The sequence below is a fragment of the Chiloscyllium plagiosum genome, unplaced genomic scaffold, assembly GCF_037043375.1.
Source record: "Chiloscyllium plagiosum isolate Xiang-an unplaced genomic scaffold, Cpla_swu_hap1 HiC_scaffold_19, whole genome shotgun sequence".
NCBI lineage: Eukaryota > Metazoa > Chordata > Chondrichthyes > Orectolobiformes > Hemiscylliidae > Chiloscyllium > Chiloscyllium plagiosum.
Window position 1 is genome coordinate 67,225,598 of NW_028270157.1, and position 24,945 is coordinate 67,250,542.

Here is a 24,945-nt window from a genome sequence, read left to right on the forward strand (position 1 = left end):
ATGTGTTGCTGGAAAAGCGCAGCAGGTCAGGCAGCATCCAAGGAGCAGGAGACTCGACGTTTCGGGCATGAGCCCTTCTTCAGGAATGAGGAAAAGTGTGCCCAGCAGGCTAAGATAAAAGGTAGGGAGGAGGGACTTGGGGGAGGGGCGTTGGAAATGCGATAGGTGGAAGGAGGTTAAGGTGAGGGTGATAGGCCGGAGTGGGGATGGGGGCAGAGAGGTCAGGAAGAAGATTGCAGGTTAGGAAGGTGGTGCTGAGTTCGAGGGCTGGGACTGAGACAAGGTGGGGGGTGGGGGGGAAATGAGGAGACTGGAGAAATCTGAGTTCATCCCTTGTGGTTGGAGGGTTCCTAGGCGGAAGATGAGACGCTCTTCCTCCAACCATCATGTTGCTATGGTCTGGCGATGGAGGAGTCCAAGGACCTGCATGTCCTTGGTGGAGTGGGAGGGGGGGTTGAAGTGTTGAGCCACGGGGTGGTTGGGTTGGTTGGTGCAGGGGACCCAGAGGTGTTCTCTGAAACGTTCCGCAAGTAGGCGGCCTGTCTCCCCAATATAGAGGAGGCCACATCGGGTGCAGCGGATGCAGTAAATGATGTGTGTGGAGGTGCAGGTGAATTTGTGGCGGATATGGAAAGATCCCTTGGGGGCCTTGGAGGGAAGTAAGGGGGGAGGTGTGGGCGCAAGTTTTGCATTTCTTGCGGTTGCAGGGGAAGGTGCCGGGAGTGGAGATTGGGTTGGTGGGGAGTGTGGACCTGACGAGGGAGTCACGGAGGGAGTGGTCTTTTCTACAAGGATCCAAGTACTGTAGTGGTGGAAAATTGGCGACCAGCAGGACTGGGAATCTATGATTGAATTTTGACAATTATCTTTTAGACCATGTATTGAGATTAACTACTTTGTATAATGCTGTTTACTGCTTCAATAGCATTAGTACCTGAAGTATCCCACAGGGCAGTGTATGACATACCTCCAATGAAAGGTGAAATAACAGGCCATATGCTGATAATGACATTCTACTATGCTGCACAACAATGAACATAAAGACACAGGACATCACTGCAGGAGTTTCAGTACCCCTAGCTGTCTTTAGCTGCTTTATCAATAACCTTCCCTTCCACAGTAAGGTCAGATTTGTGAATGATTGCTGATGATTGCACAATGTTTGCGATCATTCGAAAGTCGCAAGGTACTGAAGCAAGCAGTCTGTGTGCATATGTAACGAGACCTGACAGCTTGTAGGCCTAGGCTGATAAATGGCAAATGCTGAGAGTGACTATCTCCAACAAGATCTAGTATGTAATCATCATTGGATCCCCCTGTATTAACATCCTGGTGGTTGCAATTGACTAGAAACTGAACTGGATCAGCCAACATAAATATTGTGGGTATAAGAGCAGGTCAGAGGCTAAGAGTTTTGTGGCCAGTAACTCCCTTCCCACGTCCCCATTCCAATCCACCGTCTACAAGGCAACAAGACCTCGACCAGAAACTGAAAAGAAAGAGATGTCACAACTGAAAAAGCTACAAACATATGTGGAAAGGCAAATGGTGACGAGTCTTCATAGGGGTATGGACAGATTAAGAGAGTAGGCAAAAACGTAGCGGATGGAATGTGGGAAAGTGTAAGGGTATATGCACTTTGGTAGGAAAGATAGAATAGCTGAATATTATTTAAATTGAGAAAGCTGCAGCACAAAAGATTTTGGTAGTCCATGTGTATGAATTAAAAAAGCTAGCATACAGGTTCAGCATGCAAAAGGAATGTTGGCCTTTATTTCAAAGGGAATGGAATATAAAGACAGGCATGCCTTTCTAAAACTGTACAAGGCACTTGTCACACCACAACTAATTTTAATAGGCTCAAGAAATTCTCTAACAATCCTGGTACCACTCTAAGAAATGACGTCTACATCTTTTCTGATGTGTTTGTGGAATAGGAGGGGCCAGAGGGGAAAAAAAAGACTCCTGCAGTTTCTGAACTGGAGCTGTTTTTTTCAGATTTGTTCTGCATGGGGGTTGGTTGGTAAACATTAATGTGCCTGTTTACTTTTCAGCCAATTGATTTGAATGTCAAAAACAACGCCTTGCTGCAAATTGCTCAATCTGTTCAGCATGTGGTGATATCCATTGCTTCTGTTCTTTTCAGTATTGTGCAGGATTCAGACAGAAACACTGAAGATGGCATCTTTGATGGAACTTGTAGGGATTCCAGTGGCCTCGATTGAACTCACTGGGACAACAGTTTCTGTTGGATTATTTGTGCTGTTCCTTGGTCTTCTGTACTGGTAAGTAATTTGAAAGTTGCCTTCTTTTTTGTTTTTATGTTTGTCGTTGTGATATTGCTTTTTCGTTTAGATTAGATTAGATTGCCTACAGTGTGGAAACAGGCCCTTTGGCCCAACAAGTCCCTTTTGTCCATAGAAAATTGACTTTGTCAGTGTGAGACATGAAAGAAATCAATGTGTCTCACTGTCTGCAAAGTTGGAAAAAGGTTAGTGTCAAAGTGATCCTGGTCATTGTTGTTAGATCTGTTACTCAAATCTGATCACCAATCCATCAAGGTCATGTCAACAATGGTGCTTCTGTTCAACGATGTTGCATGCAGGCTTCTACAAAGATCATATCATCTGATTGTTTGTCTAACTCTCAAACTTAAGTCACAAGTTCCCGGCATATTTAGCATTGTATGAAGGATGAGTGCAGTCTTATGTGAAACCAAGTTTAGAAGGTTTCCTGCAGACAGATTGCAAGTGTTCTACTTGCAGGAAACTCTAGCCCAGTAAAATGCTCAGGTTTAATGTTTTTCTTTATTCTTTCTTTCATAGGATGTGGGCACCTCTGGCTAGGCCAGCATTTATTGTACATCTTTAATTGCCCAGTGGGCAGTTATTACCACATTGCATAAGAAGGCATACAGAATGCTTGACTTTATCCATCGTGGCATAGATTATAAGAGCAGGGAAGTTATATTGGAGCTATACGGAAGTCTGGTTAGGCCATAGCTGGAGTACTGTGTGCAGTTCTGGTCACCACTCTATAGGGAGGATGTGATTGCAGTGGAAGGGGTGCAAAGGAGATTCACCAGAATGTTGCCTGGGATGGAGCATTTTGGCGATGAACAGAGACTGAGTAAACTTGGGTTGTTTTCTTTGCAATCGAGAAGGTTGAAGGGACTTCATAGAGATTTGGAAGAGTATGAGGGGCACGGACAGGGTAATAGAAAGCAGCTTTTTCTGTTAGTTGAAGGGTCAATATCAAGGGAGATTATTTTAAAGTGAAAGGCAAGAGGCTTCAATGGGATTTGAGGAAAAACCTTTCCATCCAGAGGATGATGGGGTCTGGAAGGGGCTGCATTGTAGTTGAGGCAGGATTTTATTTTTAATAAGAACTTAAATTAAAACTTGCAAGTACCACAACATTCAAGGCTGTGGGCCTACTGCAGGAAAGTGGGACTAGTATAGGTAGTGCTGTATTTTTGACAGTACAGATTCGACAGATGAAGAGCCTCTTATACTATATGATTCTATGCTGTGAGTCTGGAATCACATGTAGGCCAAACCAGGTTAGGATCGCAAATTTCCTTTCTTAAAGAACATTAATGAACCAGATGAGTTTTATATGATAATAGACTATGGCAACATGGTTGCCATTAGACTAGCTTTCTTTCAACTTCCTTTTTTTTTTAGCCGAATTTAAATTTAATGAGCTGCCGTGGGATGAGTCAAACTCATTCCCTGACCATTAAACGTGGGGCTCTAGATTACTCTCCTAGTAACGTTACCACAATGCCACCGCTTCCCCACAATAGAATAATAATAGATGAGAGCATTTCCCCTATATGTCTGGGGAGTGAAGGTGGCTGGTATGGAGATGTCAACAGCATATGTTCAGTCGCTTATCAGCTAACGTTAATGTGAAGGCCCTGACTTCTCAATCTTGCTTGACAAGTGGTGACCATCAAATAAACCCCAGTATAAGTTATCTCTCGTTAATGAGGGAGAGTAGCCAATGGTCCTTCTGAGACTATAACAGCTTTCACTTTTCACTTCATCCTTCCTAGATTTGGGCTGGGCAACAGCTAATGATACTAATTGCAAAACTCAGCAAATTGCAGCCATTTAGTCTTCAAAGATTCATAGCCAGAGGTAATGGATATGAAATTGAAAGAGTTCTTAAACATCTGAATGGTAGATCTGGTAGGGATGTGGAATCTGATTCCCTAGAAATTTTTAAAAAACAATTAGACACTTATTTAAAAAGCACCAATTTTTTTGAATGTGAATCTGTTCATGTGATCATCAATGTTATGCACTCCAATCTAGTGCCCAAGTACATAACTGTGTGAACACTGCTCCCATACCTGTTCTTGCAGGTGTAATGATGCTACTCTATTGTAACCCCTGTTTTTGTCCTGCTGACTGTTTTCAGTTATCTGCAGCACGATTGTTCTGCTCTCTAGACACTGCTGGATTGGCAGTATGGACAGAAGTGCTCTGTAAAACTTATTTCTTTCTTTCTTGTTTTCTGCCCCCCCCCCCCCCCCACCAAAAAAGAAATGAGGAAATGCTGCACCTCTGTTTTTAACTCCTTGCGGAGAATTAGGGGCATGCTATGTGTAGTGTGGAACCATGATTGCAAAGCGATAATGAGGGCATGAGAAAGGCATTACATTAATTTATGGGTGAGTTTAGTTTTCATATAGATTGGGACAGACTCATTGGCAGCAGTAGCTACAAAGAAGAATTCAGTGTGTATTTGAGACCGTTTCCAAGAACAATATGTTGTGGATCAAACTAGTTTGGATGTGCAATGAATCCAGTTTAATAAATGATCTCAGTGTAAAAGATCCTGAGGAAGCAGTGACTGTAACATGGTAGAATTTAACATTCCTTTTGAGAGGGAGGAATTTGGTTTGGAAACAACTGCATCAAACTTAAGTAAGGGTAATTAAAAAGAAATGAGGGCAGAAGTTGGTGGCACTTACCAATTCAGGCCTGAACATTTCCAGGTGCTGTGCACATTTCTGGTCACTCTGCTATATGAAGGATATTATGAAATTGGAGAGGGTTTAGAAAAGATTTATAAAGATTTTGCCAGGACTGGATGGTATGTTATAAAGGGGAGCTTTATGGGCTGGGACTTTTTCACTGGAGCATTATGGGGTGATCTAATGGATGTTTATAAAATCATGAGGGAGCTAGATAAAGTGAATAGCAAAGGTATTTTTTTCTAGGGTAGGGGCGTTCAAACCTAAACGGCTTATTTTTAAGGTAAGTGGAGAAAGTTTTAAAAGGGACCCGAGGGGCAACATTTTTAGACAGACGGTAGTTCATTTGTGGAATGAACTGCCAGAGTAAGTGGTAGATGCTGGTACAGTTAGAATGTTACAAAGATATTTGGACAGGTACATGAATTAGGAAATGTTTAGAGGGATAGGATCCAAACGCTGACAATAGGACTATTTTAGTTTGGGAAACTTGCTTGGCATGGACAAGTTGGACCGAAGGGTCTGATTCCGGGGATGTATGACTCTGACTCAATGATTGATCTGGGATGCAGTTTAGCAACAAAGATGGTTAAGGAACAGTGGCAGACATTTGAGAAAGTACTCAAGGCTCACAGCAAAGATATATCCCAGTGAGGAATAAGAATTCTAGGAAGGGGTTAAGCTAACCCTGTTGAAACAGGGAAATTAAGGATAGCACCAAATTGAAAGAAAAAACATAAAATGTGGTAAAGATTATTAGTAATCTAGAGGGTTGGAAAAGTTTTTAAAAAACAACAAAAAAATGACCTGAAACAGGGGGAGAAGATGATCTTGCAACGATTATCAAGATGGACAGCAAAAGCTTCTTTCGATATATAAAAAGGAAGCAAGAGGCCAGAGTTAACATGAGCCCTTTGAGAATGAGGCTGGGGAAATAATAATAGGGAACCAGAAATGGTAGAGGTGTTAAATAAATACTTCTCATCAGTCTTCACAGTAGAAGACATTGGTAGTATTCTAAAAACACTAAATAATTCACAGGCCGAAGACAAAGAAGAAATAAATACAGTAAATATCTTGAGCAGAAGTGCAAGGGTCATTAATCAGGCTAAAGACCAATAAATCCTCTGGACCAGATGGGATGAATCTTCAGATATTAAAAGAAGGAGCTATGGAGACAGTTGATGTATTAATAAAAATTATCCAAGAATTCACAGAAAGTGGAAGTATCCCAGAGGACTGGAAAACTGCCAGTGTAACATGTTTATTTATAAAGGGAAAGAAACAAAATCAGGTAACTATTGGGCTTTATTATTGGGAAAATGTTCACATTTGTTATAAAGAATATGATAGCAGAGCAGGTATCACACTTTAGGTTATTTAATAAGGTAAGAGCCCATGCTGTTGGAGGTAGTGTATTAACATAGAAGATAAACTAACTCATGGAAGACATGGGGTTGGAATAAATTGAGGGGGGCATTTTCAGCATTGCGACCTGTAACTGTTGGAATGCTACTGCAATCTTAATAATTTTCAATATATAGCTATTATTTGGATGAGAGAAGTGAATGTATCCAGTTTGTGGATGACATAAATATAGGTTCGAAGGCAGATGGTGAGGATGACACAGAGTCTGTAAAGGGATATCGATAGGTTAAGTGATTGGGCAACAAATTAGCAAATGGAAAATACTGTGGGGAAAATGTGAGGTCATGCACTTTGGCAGGAAGAATAGAGGAGCTGAATATTATTTAAATGGAGAAAGATTGCAGAAAACTTACATCACAGAGGGATTAGGGTTCCTAAGGCATAAATCACAAAGAGCAAAAAATATAAATTCAAGTGAGGGCAAATAGAATATTGGCCTTTGTTTTCAAGGGAAATGGAGTATATAAATAAGAAGGAGCAACAGGATTAAAGAGCACTGGGCTCATGGTAAGATTCTTGGTAGTGTAGATGAGCAGAGAGATCTCAGTGTCCATGTACATAAATCTCATGCGGCCGCACTTGGAGTATTATGTACAGTTCTGGTCACTGCATTATAGGAAGGATGTGGAAGCTTTGGAAAGGGTTCAGAGGTGTTTTACTGGTAGGGAGAGAAGATCTTATGAGGAAAGGCTGAGGGACTTGAGGCTGTTTTTGTTAGAGAGAAGGTTGAGAGGTGACTTAATTGAGACATATAATCAGAGGGTTAGATAGGGTGGACAGTGAGAGCCTTTTTCCTCAGATGGTGATGGCTAGCGCGAGGGGACATAGCTTTAAATTGAGGGGTGGTAGATCTCTGACAGATGTCAGAGGTAGTTTCTTCACTCAGAGTAGTAGAGGCATAGAACAGCCTGCCTGCAACAGGAGTAGACTCGTCAACTTTACAGGCAATTAAATGGTCATTGGATAAACATATGGATGAAAATGGAATAGTGTATGTTAGATAGGCTTCACATTGGTTCCGCAGGTTGGCCCAACATTGAGTGTCGAAGGGCCTGTACTGCATGTTCTACGTTCTATTAACGTAATCTCAAGTTCACACAGCCTCTGTCTTCTCTGCTGTCTTCAATTTTCTTTCTGCCTATATCCCTGAATTATCATTCCTTTTACTGCAAGTATGTTTACAGGAAAAGGTAGAGAGTGCCTTCTAAGTTCTTTGACAGCAAGATGTTAGGTGGGCAGTTAGCTCTCCAGCTATACGACAGTTGCTCTGCTATTCAGTGGCAGTTGTTGTCTGACTAAATTTTCAAAATACTTGCTTTTTTATATACCCTTCAACATCATTCCCTGTCATTGGTCCGATGTTGTTAAAACAATAAATTCAAACTTGATTGAGTTTTAGTATCCTGGTCATAATAAACTAATTGGTTAAATTCGAATTGTTGTCAAAACAGCAACCAAAACTCAGATATCCAATTAACAGCCAATTGTTGCATGTATCTATTTTGCAACATCCAGTCTCCCAGCCTTTCCATTTGGGCAGCTGAGCCTGCACTTTAAGTTTCAGTATTCAGAAAATATTCTCTATTTTAAAGTGAACATAGAATCTTTCAACTTCTTAACAGTCTGGAGGGAGAGATTGAGTGGGTTAGGGCTATACATATTGGAATTTAGAAGGATGAGAGGTGACCTTATTGAAACATACAAGATGATGAGGGACTTTGGCAGGATAGATGGAGAAAGATTGTTTCTCCGCATGGAAGAGAATAGGACGAGCGGGCATAATCTCAGGATAAGGACAGGGACGAGGAGGAGTTTCTTCTCTTGGAAGATAGTGCATTAGTGCAATTCTTTACTACAGATGACTGTAGAGTCTGGATTGTTAAGCATAACGCTGAGACAGGTATGTGGTTAATCAGTAGGGGAATTGTGGGTTATGGGGAAAAGGCAGGAAATTCGTGTTAAGGATAATCAAATCAATCATAGTTAAAAATCACAACACCAGGATATAGTCCAACAGGTTTAATTGGAAGCATTATTAAACCTGTTGGACTGTAACCTGGTGCTATGTGATTTTTAACTTTGTACACCTCAGTCCAACACTGGCATCTCCAAATCAAATCAATCATGATCTCATTAATGATGAAACAGGCTGAAAGGAACAGAAGTAGCTCTAATAGACAAACTTGACCCAGGACCTTTTTTGGAATAGAATCCAGTAGCCTGGATCGCCAAAACATTGCCTAAAGATTTTTACATATTAAGATGACACATGTGGTAATTCAGTTCGTTGATCAGATTTATGATAGCATTGCAATGTTAGACAATTGTTTTTAGACTCTGGTTCAGTAGTTCCTGTCCTCTATTTCTGCTGCTTTTTCCTGTCTGCGTATACCATCCAATAAAGGAATCGAATACTTAAGTTTTTATAGTTCTCTCTTCCTCCATCCATTTCCTTTTCTTCTACAGCCATGTCTGGATGTTGACTGTGGAGATCATCACATCCAGCCCAATTTGCCCTTATTTCATGTCAGTACACTCATGTACATATCTGCTAACAAGATGAGTGGCATTAACTTTGAGATTCACACTTTAAGAAGAGAAAGTTGCCAACTGTCTAATAGGATCATGATAAATAGTTTTAAAGGAAAAATACAAATCATGTTACATACCAGCTTACATTAATGGTAGCTCTTTAACCTCTGAGCTTGATTCCGACCATGGAAACTTGACAGCAATCTATTTTGGGACAGTGCCACTGAAAGAGTGCCACACTTCTTTGAGTGAAATAGTAAAGCAAGATCTCATTTTCCTGTTGTGTGGACAGAAATGACCAAAAGCTTCCATTCAGATGGAGGGGTGAGCCTAATGATCTGGCCAATATTTATCTCCCAACCTCAGCATATTTGAGTGTTACTCTCATTTTTTAAATTGCATCTGGTTAAAGCATATACGTTCTGCTTAATAACTGAGACTGCTTTCAGGCATTGTTATAAGAACCTTTGGGATGTCTGAGACCCTACGTAAGTAAGAGTTTCCTTTCTTCTTTTTATCCTAAACTACTTTCATTCTCATAGTGTATAACAACCTCCAATTTACCTGATGCTGCTCGAGTAATATCACATACACAGTGACAAGTTCACCATTCTGACAGATCACTCTACTAGATATGAGCTTGAGCAGGGACTGACAATATTTAGCACCATTTGTGACTCCTGAGATACTGAAGGCGTTCTTCAAATGTAATAAGACCTGGACAATATCCGGACTTGGACTGGAAAATGGCAAGTAACATTTGCGCCACACAAATGCCAGGCAATGACCATCTTCAGTAAGAAACAATCTAACCACAGCCCCATGACATTCAATAACATTATCATCACTGAATCCCACACTATCAACACCCTGGGGTTTACCATTGACCAGAAACTGAAGTAGCCTCCCCATATAAATATAAGTTAATAAAGAAAGGCTTGATAGGATGGGGCATTTTTCCACTGTAGCATAGGAAGTTGAGAGGTGACCTTATAGAAGTTTCTAAAATAATGAGGTGTATAGATTTAATTAATGGTAGTTGTCACTTCCCTAGAATGGGGGATTCTAAGATTAGGGACATGATTTTAAGATGAGAGGAGAGAGATTTTAAAAATACATTAGTGGCAAATGTTTTACACAGGTTTTGCATGTGGAATGAACATGTGGGCACAATTACAATGTTTAGAAGACGTTTGGACAAGTACATGATTAGGAAAAGTTTGGAGGGATGTGGGCCAGAAGCAGGCAGGTATAACTCGTTTAGTTTGGGATTATGTTCAGCATGGACTGAAGTGTCTGCTTCCATGCGGTATGACTCTATGAGCAGGTCAGAGACTGGGAAAACTGCAGCAAGTAATTCACTTCCTGACACTCCAGTGCCTGTTCACCATCTACAAAGCACCAGTCATGGGTTTTATAGAATATTCCCCACTTGCCTGGATGGGTGCAGCTCCAACGACATTCTAAGCTTGACATCATCCAGGACAAAGCTGCCTGTTTGATTGGCGCTGCATCCATAAGCATTCATTTCCTCCACCAGTGTATTATCTGCAAGATGCACTGCAGAACTTTGCCAAAAATCCTTAGCACAGTTTTCAAATCCATGAACACTTGCATCTAGAAAGGTAAAGGCAGCAGATAGATGGGAAGAAGACCACCTTCAAGTTCCTGTCCAAGGCACTCAGCACCCTGACTTGGGAATATATAGCTGTTCCTTCATTGTCACTTTGTCAAAATCCTGAAGCTATCTCCTCAACAGCACCTTGAGTCTACCAACACCACATTGACTGTAGCAATTCAAGAAAGCAGCTCATCTCCACCTTCTCAAGAGCAACTAGCAACAGGCAATAAATACCAGCCAGCAATGCCCACATTCCACACGTGAATATAAAAAAAGTCATCCAAATGTCAGCCTCAACTGTGACCTCGCAGTTCATTGTGGGTTCTGTCAGAATCTTCTTAGTACTTTGGTAGTATATGAGAGGTGCTGGAAGTAGACACCTGCTGACTCTGAGTTCCTGCTCATCATTGTACAGGATAAATTTACCACTTAAGGAAATGGCTGAGGAACTGAATAATTACTTCAAGTCAGTCTTCACGGTGGAAGACACGAGTAGTACCTCAAAAATTAAAGAGATTGAATTTCACCAAGGAGAAGGTGCTAGAAAAACTGAATAGCCTGAAGGTGGATAAATCAGAGTTCTAAAAGAGATAGCTGAAGAGTTAGTGGAGGCGTTAGTGGTGATCTTTCAGGAATTGATAGAATCAGGGAGGGTCCCAGAGGACTGGAAAATCACTATCGTGACACCCATGTTTAAAAAGGGAGTAAGGCAAAAGACAGAAAATTTCAGACCAATTAGCCTAATCGGTCAGTGGACCGATTCCAGATCCTGGAATCCATTGTGAAGAATGAGATTTCTGAATACTTGGAAGTGTATGGTAAAATAGGGCAAAGTCAGCATGGTTTCAACAAGGGGAGGCCTGACAAATCTGCTAGAATTCTTTGAGGAAGTAATGAGCAATTTAGACCAAGGAGAGCCAATGAATGTTATTTACCTGGACTTGAGGAAGGCCTTTAACAAGATGCCGCTCAGGAGGCTCCTGAGTAAGATAAGGGCCCATGGTGTCAGAGGCAAGGTACTAACATGGGTAGAGGCCTGGCTGTCTGGCAGAAAGCAGAGAGTGGGGATAAAAGGATCATTGTCAGGATGGCAGCCTGTGAAAAGTGGTGTTCCGCAAGGCTCAGCGTTGTGACCACAGCTTTTCTCTTCGTACATGAACGATCGAGATGAAGCAACTGAGGGCATTCTGGTTATATTTTTTGATGATACAAAGATAGGTAGAGGGATAGATATCATTGGGGAGCCTGCAGAAAGATTTGGACAGGTTAGGAGAGTGGGCAAAGAAGTGGCAGACACAGTACAAACTGGGAAAGTGTGAGGTATGCACTTTGGTGGGTAGAATAGAGGCATGGACTGTTTTCAAAATGGGGAGTAAATTCAGAAGTCTGAAGTGCAAAGAGCATTGGGAGTTCTAGTCCAGTATTCTTTTAAAGTAAACTTACAGGTTGAGTCAGCAGTTAGGAAGGCAAATGCAATGATGGCAGTTATTTTGAGAGGACTTGAATTTAAACGCAGGGATGTGCTTCTGAGGCTTTACAAAGGCCCTGGTCAGACCACATTTGGTGTATAGTGTGTAATTTTGGACCCCATGTCTCAGGGAAGATGTACTGACCCTGGACCGCGTTCAGAGGAGGTTCATGAGAATGGTCCCAGGAATGAAAAGTTTAATGTGTGACGAATGTTTGACAACTCTGGGTTTATACTCGATAGAGTTTAAAAGATGAGGGATGATCTAATTGAAACATACAGAATGCTGAATGGCCTGGGCAGAGTAGATGTTGGGAACCTTATCAGCCATGATTGAATGGCAGAGCAGACTTAATGGGCTGAATGGTCTAAGTTCTGCTCCTATGTCTTATGGTCTTATCAAACAATGGCAAATGGGGGAGGCAGTCTAATCTGCGAGCTCTTACTTGTGATCTCAAACATAACATTGGATGTGGTGATTGCTGAAACAGATAGTGTGTTATTAGCATCCAGTTTGGCACAGGAAGGCCCCATTGATTAAGGACCTTGTGAGGATGGAGTGGGATAGAATGAGGAAAGGATTTGGATAGTGATGGCTTTATAAGAGGAAGGAATGGGGAGAAAACTGGGGCGTGTTAAGCTTAGAGAGATCATTGTCCAGAAATTAATTATCCAGAGTTAGCGCATTAAATTTTCCAAAAGCTTTAATTTAGCCAACCTTTTTGAAGCTCCTACAACTTGCTTAATTTGAGGTGTGAGCATATTATTTACAAATCCACTATCTACAAGTTGTCAACCTGCAGATGATCTTCATTTGAGTTGAATGTGATATAACAATTCAGCTAATAGGTCTTAGAATGGGATTCACAATCAAATTGCTGGAGAAACTCAGCAGATCTGGCAGCATATGTGGAGAAAAAGCAGAGTCAACATTTTGGGTCCAGTGATCCTTGTTCTTGTACTTGTGATTCTTCAATGGATCTAAAAGATCTGTTCGTTTAGTTCCATTTTGCTCCTCGTTATATGTAGCCTGCAGTTTTTTCCCTTATGAGTATTTATCCAGTTCACTTTTGAAACTTATTAAATCTGCTGCCAAAACCTTTTAGGAATTGCATCCCAGATTTTAACAAGTTGGTAGGTAATTAAATATGTCTCCAACTTCTCTCCATTAAGTTACCTTAAATCTGTGTCCTCTGAAATAACTGCACGGGGCCCCTATCCCCTGTCACCAAGACACCCGTTATGTGAACGTGCACAGTACATAGACTCTGACCAACTAGCTCAGAACCAGTCCCTTGAGTGAGGAGAGCCCCTGACATTCCTGGTTACTCTTGTCAGCCAGAGGAAACTATTAGAACTTAAAGCCTGACAAGTCCTAGGACCTGATCATTATTGAGCCTTAAAAGAAGTCTTTGCTGAGAAAGAAGGTGCAGTGGTTTTAATTTTTCAAAATTCTCTGGATTTCAGAAATGTCCCATCAGTTTAGAAAATATTGAATGGGATTCCTCTATTCGAGAAAAGAGGGAGACACAAAACAGGAAACTACAGGCCTGCTAGTCTAACATCTTTTCAAAGGCAAGTGTTGGAATCTATTATTAAGGATATTATAGCAAGGCATATAGAAAACATATAGAACAAGGCAAATAGAAAAAATGCAATCAAGCAGAATCGATATCGTTTTATGGAAGGGAAATTGTTTAACTAATTTATAAGACTTCTTCAAGGAAGTAACATGCTATATGAAAAAAGGAATATGTGTCACTTGTCACTTGGATTTCCAGAAGGCATTTGATAGCATGCCACATTGCAGATTACAACTCAGAATAGAAGATCATGTGTAAGGGCAGCATTTAAGCATAGATAAGGGATTGGTTAGCAAGCAGGAAGCTGAGTGTGTGTATAAATGGGCCATTTCGGGCTTGTAAGATGTAACAAGTGGAGTACCACAGGGATCATTGCTAGGACCTGAATTATTTTCAATTTATATAATTGATTTTGATGAAGAATAAGAACCTACAGTTACTAAATTTAATTATAACACAAAGCAAGGTAGGAGAGCATATTGTGAAGAGAACATAAGGAATGTGCATAGATTTAGATAGGTTAAGTGAGCAGATAAAAATATGGCAAATGGGGTATATGAAGGAAAATGCGAATTGTCCGTCAGGTAGAATGAGGAAGCTGTATACTGTTTCAATGGTGAGTGATTGTAGAACGCTATATAACAGAGGAATTTGGGTGTCCTGGCACATTAATCATAATATGTCTGCAGGTGATTAGGAAGATAAATAGAATGTTGTCTTTTTATTGCAAGAAGAATTAGTTAAGGTAGGGAATTTTTGCTTTTTTTTCAAGTCTTTGTGAGACCACGCCTGGTGGTCTCCTTACTTAGGAAAGGACATATTATATTCAAAGCAGTTCAGAGAAGGTTTGCTTGACTAATTCCTGGGATGGTGGTGTCATCTTAGGAGGAACCATTGGACAGGTTGGGCCTTTATCTGTTAGGAGAATGAAAGCTATCTTATCGAAGCGTATAAGATCCAGAGAGAAATTGACAGGGTGGATGTTGAAAGACTGTTTCCTCTTGAGGGAGAAACTAGAATTAGGGATAAAAGTAAGGGATCTCTAACTTAAGACAGTGATGGGGAGCCTTTTTTTTTCTTTGAAGATCATTAGTTTGTCGAATTCTCTCTGAGAGAGAGGTACAAAGCAGCATCATTGAATATTTTTAATGCTGAGTTAGACAATTCCATTGACAGGGAAGTCAAAGGGTATGGGAAGTGGATAGGAAGGTTGATTTGATACCAGAATCAGATCAGCCTTCATCTTTTAAAGTGACAAAACGGACTGAGATGTTTCACTTTTACATTGTAATCAAGAAGATGTTATAGCCTGTGATAGACCTAGTGGAAATTGACATTGTACACTCAATTGTTGCAACTAAGTAAGTTGTTGACAGTCAGTCTGGGCAGAAATGTAGACCAAGCTATGCTGGGGATTTCAGATCATACTTTGTAAGTCATCTGGAGAAAATAAGCAAGCCCCAAACTGAAACAAATATGAAAAATGCTAGAGAACCTCAGCAGGTCTGTCAACATCTGTGAAGAAAGAAACAGAGTCAGTACCTCCAGTTCAGTATGACTCCTGTTGAAAATTTTGGTTAGGGTGGTGCTGGAAAAGCAAAGCAGGTCAGGCAGCATCCAAGGAGCAGGAAAATCAACGTTTAGGGCAAAAGCCCTTCATCAGGTAGTCCTGTTGAAAATTGTCCATCATTGAGCTGACAGAAAGGTATTGTCTTAGTTTCTTCTTCTCACCTCTTCCTTCTTTCATCTTCCTTTTTATGTTCCTGAGCTGTATTGATAAGCTGCTGTGTATCTGTAATGGCTGCAGACTAAAGTCCTCAGTTATGTTATCAGTGAATAGCTGTTGTTGCTCAGATACAGATGGTATGGCAGACTGCCACAGAATAAAACTGTCATGACTAATGCCATGATTTTGGGTATTGACCTGCATTTTTGCTGCCAGTGGTCACACACTAGCTGGATGTTGAGGAATTAGAATCCCTTTTGTTTCTGATATATGATAGATTTAGAATGCATCACTCAGAAAATGAGATACATTGAGCTAATGGTACCTTGCACCAAGGGGAATCCTTAAATTCTGCTGAAGTTCAGCTTTTTTTCTCTGGCAAGATTGAATGAAATCTAATTTGAATAGAAAGTCTTACTTTCATTATGCAACAGTGATGGCAAACTACAAGGTGTTGCAAATATCTCCAACTAGTGAGAGGTCAGACTTATAAATATTCTTTACTACAATCACGTTAGTTGTCATTAACAATGCAATGCTTTGAGATACATTTGTGACTGCAGCAGGTGACAGTTTTCAGTGAAGGCATACCTAATAAAGCACAGATCACTCTCACATAGGAAAATTGTTCCCTAAATTTGCTGTGCAGACATAGCCTCCTCCTAAGAGATATTCTCATCTCCCGCTTTGAGAAGCTTGTCCTGCTCTGTGTGACCCCGTTCGTTTTCCCAGTCTTGCTATATTCTAAGTGGAAGTCTTGTGATGTATCAGCATCCTGTCACATCATTCCCTGCAACCTTTTGCAATCTGGAAGCACTGTGGAAAGAATTCAATAACTCTTGAACCATATAAACATGCAGAAGAAATCAACCGGTAACTAACCTGTAAGTAGTGAAGGAATAATTCGCATAGAAATAAACATGTACTGTATATAGCACACTCGTACAATTCTGCTTGCTTTCCATTATTGTTAAAATGACTGCCAGGGTCCTTTCTTAACAGCCTGTGGCTGTAGGGTATCCTGTGGCAGGACTTCCTTTCTTCCAAGATAGCCTGATATCTGTGGCCACTATTTATTTCATCCAGTTTACCACTTCTTTAGAGGAAACCTCAAGTCAAGGGTACGCAGCCTTTGGAGCTTGCCCTCCAGCTTTCATTAGATGGTGGATCCGGAAGCAGTCTCTTGCATCCAGGGCAGGATCAAGATCTGGAAATAGTCAGTATCCTAAGAGCATAACAACTGGCTCCATGTCCGTTTTAACGCTTTGGTCAGAATTATGATTAGGCACTCATTCCAAAATGTTATTTTTTCACCTTTCTTTCTGAGTTTGTCTGAGCTGCTGGTTACCTTACTCAAACTGACACTGATACTGTCGTGTTTCCATCCCATCAGTATAATGTATAAAGCTAATGTGATGAGCTGCTTTTTGTGCATTTCTGGTAAATGTTCACTCTATCTGCACCAATTTGGTATATGGTGTAATTTATTCTCCAAGTACCTGTGGATGCCATTTTGGATTTCCAAGATCATTTTTACTACCCAAGAAATCTGTGCTGATGGGCACAATGTCTCTTGCTTAATTCACAATGGATGGAACTGCTAACTAATGGAGAACAACCAAGTGGTAGCAACTTGGGACTATTTCTTCAGCTGGGATGTATTAATAGAGCTTGTTTTCTGTCTTTTCAGGTAAGCTTGATTCACTTTCAGTCTGTGACTTGCCCTTGAGTTACAAATTCAAATTCAAATCCAAACCAGGCTCTTGCTCCCAGAAAGCACCCAGCAATCTGCTATCCTTCTGGAAGAGTGGTCTCCCCCTTCCACTCCCTTCAGTACTTTCTGAAGAAATGTGTCCCAGATCTGGTAAAAGAAACAAAAGTGTAGATTATGTATGTCAAGCAAACAAATCCAAGAGAGTTTCTTTAGAAACTCCAAGATAAAAACTACCTTTGGAAACACACATGAGCGTGTTGATGTATTTCCATGGTGATGAACATACACAGGGGTGGTGAAGGAAGCACAAACTGCATCAGCACCTCTGCCAAAAAAGTATTTACAACGTTCTCACTAAAATTCTGAGCTTAACCATGTATCAGAAATTGAATGTCAGGTGTAACCAGAGAAAAACAAACCCCCTGACTGGGAAATAGAAATGCAGATATTTAAGGAAATAAAACCTCTCCTTTTCTGAGCTCCCTTTATGGTGGCAGCTACCAGTTGAAACATTGGTCCTGACATTATTCATTGGCAAATTCTAAAGCTTTCCCTATTTTATTTCCCTATTCTGAATCAACCCTTTGGAAATAAGTGAGTGCCTCTCTTTGCAATCCTCCTGTTAGTGACTATACTAAAGTAACATGCTCTTGTTGGCCAGTTTAACAGACTTGGATATACTTCATGCAGCTAGGCAGTGATTGTATATTTTGTGACTGCTTTGAGATCAAATGAAACAGAACATCTGGTGCAACAGAGGCATCCGCACGAATGCACATGGCTATTCAGAATTAATTCTGCACTTATGAAGTGAGGGCTCCAGGCTGCATGTATGGATGTGGCAATCGGTGATTCGAGTTTAGCATCAAAAAAATAATAACAAAGAAAGTGGATAATTCAAAATAGCAATAATTGTCACAGAAACTAGGATAACTCAGGAAGAATTATCATTCAGGAAATGATTCAGTACCTTGAATTCTGATCAGTCTCTCTGACTATTTATAAACATCTGGTGCATGCAAAGTAGTATGATCCATATATTCCATTTGACTGAGAAGAGGACATTATTGAAAAGGAAGGATTGCATAGACATAGAAACATGGAACATATGAACAGAAATAAGCCAATCAGCCCTTCAAGTCTGCTGTGCCATTCAATATGAGCATGGCTGATCATCCAATCAGTGCCCTGTCACTATTTTCTCCCTAAAGACAGCATGTGGATATCCTTCCTTGCATGATATTAGTCACTTAGGTTAATACCAAGAAGAAGGACTGATGGTAGTGAAGCTACCGGGGCATCTCAGGTGGCTGTGGAGAATATGACCACTCACCATAAAACTATGCTAGCATCGAACATTATATCAAATGGCTGAGAAACAGCTTTGCGAACTCCAGCATACCGTCCGGTCTTCATAAGCTCACATTCCAATTATTGGCAGACTGTTTAGTCATAGAGAAAATCACAAGGAGATACAACTTGTGGCTAATTGAGAGCCACGTGAATGATTGCAGCTTTCAGCAGACGACTTCTGGTTCATCGTTGGACTTGCCCTTCTTTTTGCCCCAGCAAATTCAACCCAATGGTAGATATTGAACCTGAGATTTAAATCATACATATAGGAGCAAATTACTGCAGATGCTGGAATCTGTATTGAAAACAAAAAGTGCCGGAGATCACAGTGGGTCAGGCAGCACCCACGGAGAGACCAAGCTAACGTTTTGAGACAAGATGACTCTTCATCAGAGCTGACGTGAAGTGTGTGTGTTGGGGGGAAGCAATGTTTTGGCAATAATTGGGGTGGATGGGTAGAGTGTTGAACACCCTTTCTCCCCCAGCATTCCCTCCCCCACTCACTTGCGTAAATGCTATCCCCTCCACACTTCACGTTTGCTCTGATGAAGAATCATCTAGACTTGAAACGTTAGCTTGCTCTCTCCGTGGGTGCTGCCTGACCCACTGTGATCTCCAGCATTTTTTGTTTACTGTAAATAATACATGTGTTGGTTTTCCTCAGTTTTCACACTGAGGGCCTACAGCAATTATTTGGATTGCATTTTTTTAAAACAGGTTCATAGTGCATGAAAAAGAAAGTCCCATAGAAGAGGGTGTTAATTAATTTGATACTGCTTACTTTAATACTGTTGCCCCAGCAGCCCTATGTAAAAGAGATAAAAATAGGCTAATCCTCAACTCTATGGAAAAAATGTTGTGCTGATTGGTCTTCTACCATACAACAGACAGCTGCTGGTTGAAAGTTATGAAAGGACCTCGAATCCAGTTTGGCCTGTGTGAGCAGGTACTGGTTGCCAAGTGATAAACATGGACAAAAATGACTGCAAGATTTGACATAGAACATAGAACATAGAAGAATACAGCGCAGTACAGGCCCTTCGGCCCTCGATGTTGCGCCAATCCAAGCCCACCTAACCTACACTAGCCCACTATCCTCCATATGCCTATCCAATGCCCGCTTAAATGCCCATAATGAGGGAGAGTCCACCACTGCTACTGGCAGGGCATTCCATGAACTCACGACTCGCTGAGTAAAGAACCTACCCCTAACATCTGTCCTATACCTACCCCCCCCTTAATTTAAAGCTATGCCCCCTTGTAATAGCTGACTCCATACGTGGAAAAAGATTCTCACTGTCGACCCTATCTAAACCCCTAATCATCTTGTACACCTCTATCAAGCCACCCCTAAACCTTCTTTTCTCCAATGAAAACAACCCCAAGTGCCTCAGCCTTTCCTCATACGATCTTTCTACCATATCAGGCAACATCCTGGTAAACCTCCTCTGCACCCGTTCCAGTGCCTCCACATCCTTCCTATAGTATGGCGACCAAAACTGCACACAATACTCCAGATGCGGCCGCACCAGAGTCTTATACAACTGCAACATGACCTCAGTACTCCGGAACTCAATTCCTCTACCAATAAAAGCCAGTACGCCATATGCCTTCTTCACCGCACTATTTACCTGGGTGGCAACTTTCAAAGATTTGTGTACATGGACACCAAGATCCCTCTGCTCATCCACACTACCAAGTATCCGACCGTTAGCCCAGTACCCCATCTTTTTATTACTCTTACCAAAGTGAATCACCTCACACTTAGCTACATTGAACTCCATTTGCCACCTTTCTGCCCAGTTCTGCAGCTTATCTATATCCCGCTGTAACCTGCCACATCCTTCCTCACTGTCTACAACTCCTCCGACTTTCGTATCATCCGCAAACTTGCTCACCCAACCTTCTAACCCCTCCTCCAGGTCATTTATAAAAATGACAAACAGCAATGGTCCCAAAACAGATCCTTGCGGAACACCGCTAGTGACAGCACTCCAAGATGAACCTTTACCATCAACTACTACCCTCTGTCTTCTTCCAGCCAGCCAACTCCTAATCCAAACCTCCAACTCACCCTCAATGCCATACCTCCGTATTTTTTGCAGTAGTCTACCATGGGGAACCTTATCAAACGCCTTACTAAAATCCAGATACACCACATCTACCGCTTTCCCCTCGTCCACCTCCTTAGTCACCTTCTCAAAGAATTCAATAAGGTTTGTGAGGCACGACCTGCCTTTCACAAAACCATGCTGACTATCCTTGATCACATTATTCCTATCCAGATGTTCATAAATCCTATCCCTTACAATTCTCTCTAAGATTTGGCCCACAACAGAAGTGAAACTCACCGGCCTATAGTTACTAGGGTTATCCCTACTCCCCTTCTTGAACAAGAGAACCACATTTGCTAGCCTCCAATCTTCTGGCACTACTCCTGTAGACAACGAGGACATAAAAATCAAGGCCAATGGCTCTGCAATCTCCTCCCTTGCTTCCCAGAGAATCCTAGGATAAATGCCATCAGGCCCAGGAGACTTATCTATTTTCACCCTTTCCAGAATTTCCAACACCTCTTCTCTACATACCTCAAAGCCATCCATTTTACTTAATTGTGACTCAGTACTCACATTGACAACAATGTCCTGTTCCTGATTGAATACTGACGAAAAGTATTCATTCAGTGTCTCCCCAATCTATTCAGCCTCCACACGCAACTTCCCACTACTATCCTTGACTGGACCTATTCCTACCCTAGTCATTCTTTTATTCCTGACATACCTATAGAAAGCCTTAGGGTTTTCCCTAATCCTACCAACTAAGGACCTTTCATGTCCCCTCCTTGCTGCTCTTAGCTCTCTCTTCAGGTCCTTCCTGGCTACCTTATAACTCTCAATCGCCCCAATTGAACCTTCACGCCTCATCTTTACATAGGCCGCCCTCTTCCATTTAACAAGGGATTCCAATTCCTTATTAAACCACGGCTCCCTCACACGACCCTTTCCTCCCTGCCTGACGGGTACATACTTATCAAGGACACTCAATAGTTGCTCCTTGAACAAGCTCCACATATCAATTACACCCTTACCTTGAAGCTTACTTTTCCAAGCCACACATCCTAAGTCATGCCTCACAGCATCATAATTTCCCTGCCTCCAGCTATAACTCTTGCCCTGTAGTGCACACTTATCCCTCTCCATCACTAGAGTAAAAATCACTGAATTAAGGTCACTGTCCCCAAAGTGCTCACCTACCTCTAATTCTAACACCTGGTTCATTATCCAGAACCAAATCCAGTATGGCCTCCCATCTTGTTGGCCTATCTACATATTGTGTCAGGAAACCCTCCTGCACACATTGGACAAACACTGACCCATCTAACGAACTTGAGCTATAGCTTTCCCAATCAATATCAGGAAAGTTAAAGTCCCCCATAACAACCACCCTATTACTTTCACTCTTCTCTTGAATCATCTTCGCAATCCTTTCTTCTACGTCTCTAGGACTATTAGGAGGCCTGTAAAAAAACTCCTAACAGGGTGACCTCACCTTTCCTATTCCTAACCTCAGCCCAAACTACCTCAGATGGCGAGTCTTCATCCATTGTCCTTTCCATCGTCCTTTCCACATCTCAGAATTCTTTATGAAGCATGCATGATAAAAAACAGGTGATTTAGAATTAATATTTCATCAACCTTTGTTTGACTACCGAAACCTGACAGGTTACCAGGTGTCTGCAATTACTGCTTGCGAGAAAATTGTGCTCAAATTTTGAGTTCACATGATGAACTTTAATCTGTATTCAATCAGATTTTGAATACATATTAGATTAACTTTCAAAAAAACAGCGACATCTGGAATACCAACTAGCTTTAATCAGTGATCAAATATTCTGCTCTCCATGCCATCTGTGCCTAGCATCACTCTGACCCTTGACCCACTCTAACTTAGTGGCATAGTCTTGTAGCCTGGCTAACCCTACATGAATTTTGTTAGGCAGAAACATTTTCTCATTTGAAGCTGTGGGTGTGTGCAGAGGCGTCCTTTAAATACAGTAAAGATCAGAATGTTTTAAGCAAACTTAAAAAGTGACTGGTGCTTTACATAAGGCCAAGTAGCGCAGTGGTTATATTTCTGGACTAGTACACTAGAGGCTTACACAAGTATCTGTATTGAGAGAGAGCCTAATGAATTTAAACCATGTTAATCAATTAAGTATGGAGTAAGAAACTAGTATTCATAATCATGCTCATGAAATTATTATGATGGTCTGAAAAACGTATCTGATTCTTTTAATGGCTTTTTGTGCAAGAAATCTGGTGTTCATGTCTGCCCTTTTGTCGCTCCCGACCCAGTGCAATATTGATGACTCATATATGTTCCTGCAATATTCTGGCAAGGCACTGAGTTGCATTAGTCGGCACAGCAGCTTAGTGGTTAGCACTGCTACTTCACAGTGCCAGGTACCCAGGTTTGATTCCACCTTTGAGCAACTTGTGTGCAGTTAGCACATCCTCCCTGTGTCTGCGTGGGTTTCCTGTGGGTGCTTCGGTATCTTCCCACAGTCCCAAGATATGCAGGTTTGGTGCATTAGCCATGGTAAACTGCCTTTAGTGTTCAGGGATTTGCAGGCTAGGTGGATTACCCATGGGAAATGCAGGGCTAAGGATAGGATGAGGGGTGGAACGCACTTCAGAGGGTCAGTGTGGAGTCGATAGGCCAAATGGCCTGCTTCCATGCTGTAGGGATTCTATGATTAAGCGCTATGATAAAGTTAAACAAATTAGACTTGATGAACCGCAGAGCTTTGATCCAGATGCTGGACACGGCAAAGACCTTTCCTTGGTCAGTTGATCTTGCAAAGCCCTTATTTTGCTAACATCTGTATTTTACTAACATTGAGAGAACTGTCCCAATCAATACCTTGCATCAATGTCCTGTCTTAACACTAGGACAGATTCACTATAAGTGGTAGAATACTGGTATACTGTCAGAAGGGAACTGCCTGGAAAATCTCAACTTTGACTATAGATCCCATGGAGTGTCATGGCATCAGGTTAAAAAGGGTTAGGAGGTTTGATGATTATTTCTCTCCTTCAGCCACTGAGTCAGTACTTCTCCATTTTGAACGCAAGTTGAAAGGAACAGCTACCCAACATTTGGGAAATGCCCAGGTGTGTCTTGTCTAGAAACTTAAAAAACAATAGAAATTCAACCTGGTCGATTATGCACATTGGCTGTTACCAACATGACCCAAGATGTCATTGTGAGTGCTATCAAGTAGCATTTACTCGATCATCTGAGCTCCAAGACAATTCTATCCTGAAGACATTTTGCAGTGTCCTAGGTCCATCCATCTTCAGCTGCTTCCTAAAGCTTTTTTGCTCAGTCTTAAAGTCAGCAATCGGAATGTTTGCTTATGATTGCACAGGGTTCAATTCTATTCAGTTCCCCTGATAATGAAGGAAGCATTGCCTGAATAGAGCAAGACCTGAATAACTTGCAGGCTTGAGCTGATAAGGAGCAAGTAACATTCATGCCACTCAAGTGCCAGAAAGTGGCTGTCATATATTGACCTTATGGTAATATAGTAGCTTTACCAGAATGATACCTAAGCTTTAGGTTTAAATTACGAAAACAAACTTAACAAAACTATTGCTTTGCTTTGGAGGTTATGGAGTGATTTGGTTAAAATGTTCATGATGCTAAAAAAAATAGAGTTAAAAAGAATTCCATTGATTAGTGAGCCTAGGAATAGATAGCACTGTTATAAAAATTAGACCCACATTTCAGAAATGGAATCAGAAAGTGCTGCAACGTGATAATATTGGTAGAAACTGGGAAGACTCAACCACAAACGATTATTGGTGCAATTTTAAGTCTGTGGTAGGTTTCCATTATCTAAAGATATTATGGGGAAAATTGGGTATATGAAGTTAAGGTTCATATCAGTCATAATCTTACTGAATCGTACAATGGCCTTATGGGGATAAATGATCCACTCTTATGTATCTAACTACACAAATAGGTCTAACCTTGACTTTCAATATCACTGGATCCCTTGCCATCGATATCCTGGAATCACTGTTGAACAGAAATTTAGTTAGACTTGTTAGACAAAAAAGCAGTGGCTTTATGTGCTGATCAGAGTCTTATCCTGACTCCCAAAGCCTTTCCACCATCTACAGGGCGCAGGTCAGAAATGCCTGTACAATTACCTGGATGGTTCAGCTCCAACAAGACTCAAGAAATTCAATACCATCCTATTCAAAGCAATCTACTTGATTAGCACTGCATTCACCACTTTAGTCATTTAATCCTTATACCCCTGGCACTCAGTGGCAACAGTGTATGTACCCATGTGTAAGGTGTACTCCAAGTCTCTATGACAGAGCTTTTCATAGCTTTTCAATCTTTCAAGTCAATTCTGTATCCAAATGGCTAGTTCTCCCTATATTCCATGTGATGTAACCTTGCTAACCAGTCTACCAAGGAACCTTGTTGAATGCCTTACTGAAGTCCCTATAGATCAC

General features: G+C 41.2%; 1 protein-coding gene across 1 annotated transcript in view; it reads left to right on the forward strand.

The window, feature by feature from the left end:
• tbxas1 (thromboxane A synthase 1 (platelet)) overlaps nucleotides 1–24,945 on the forward strand; it is a 238,952-nt gene that overhangs the window by 14,137 nt on the left and 199,870 nt on the right. Inside the window, exon 2 of the mRNA XM_087997508.1 lies at nucleotides 2,147–2,285. Within this exon, the coding sequence (XP_087853634.1) occupies nucleotides 2,179–2,285 (107 nt within the window). The 5' untranslated portion in view covers nucleotides 2,147–2,178. The remainder of the gene's footprint in view (nucleotides 1–2,146; nucleotides 2,286–24,945) is intronic.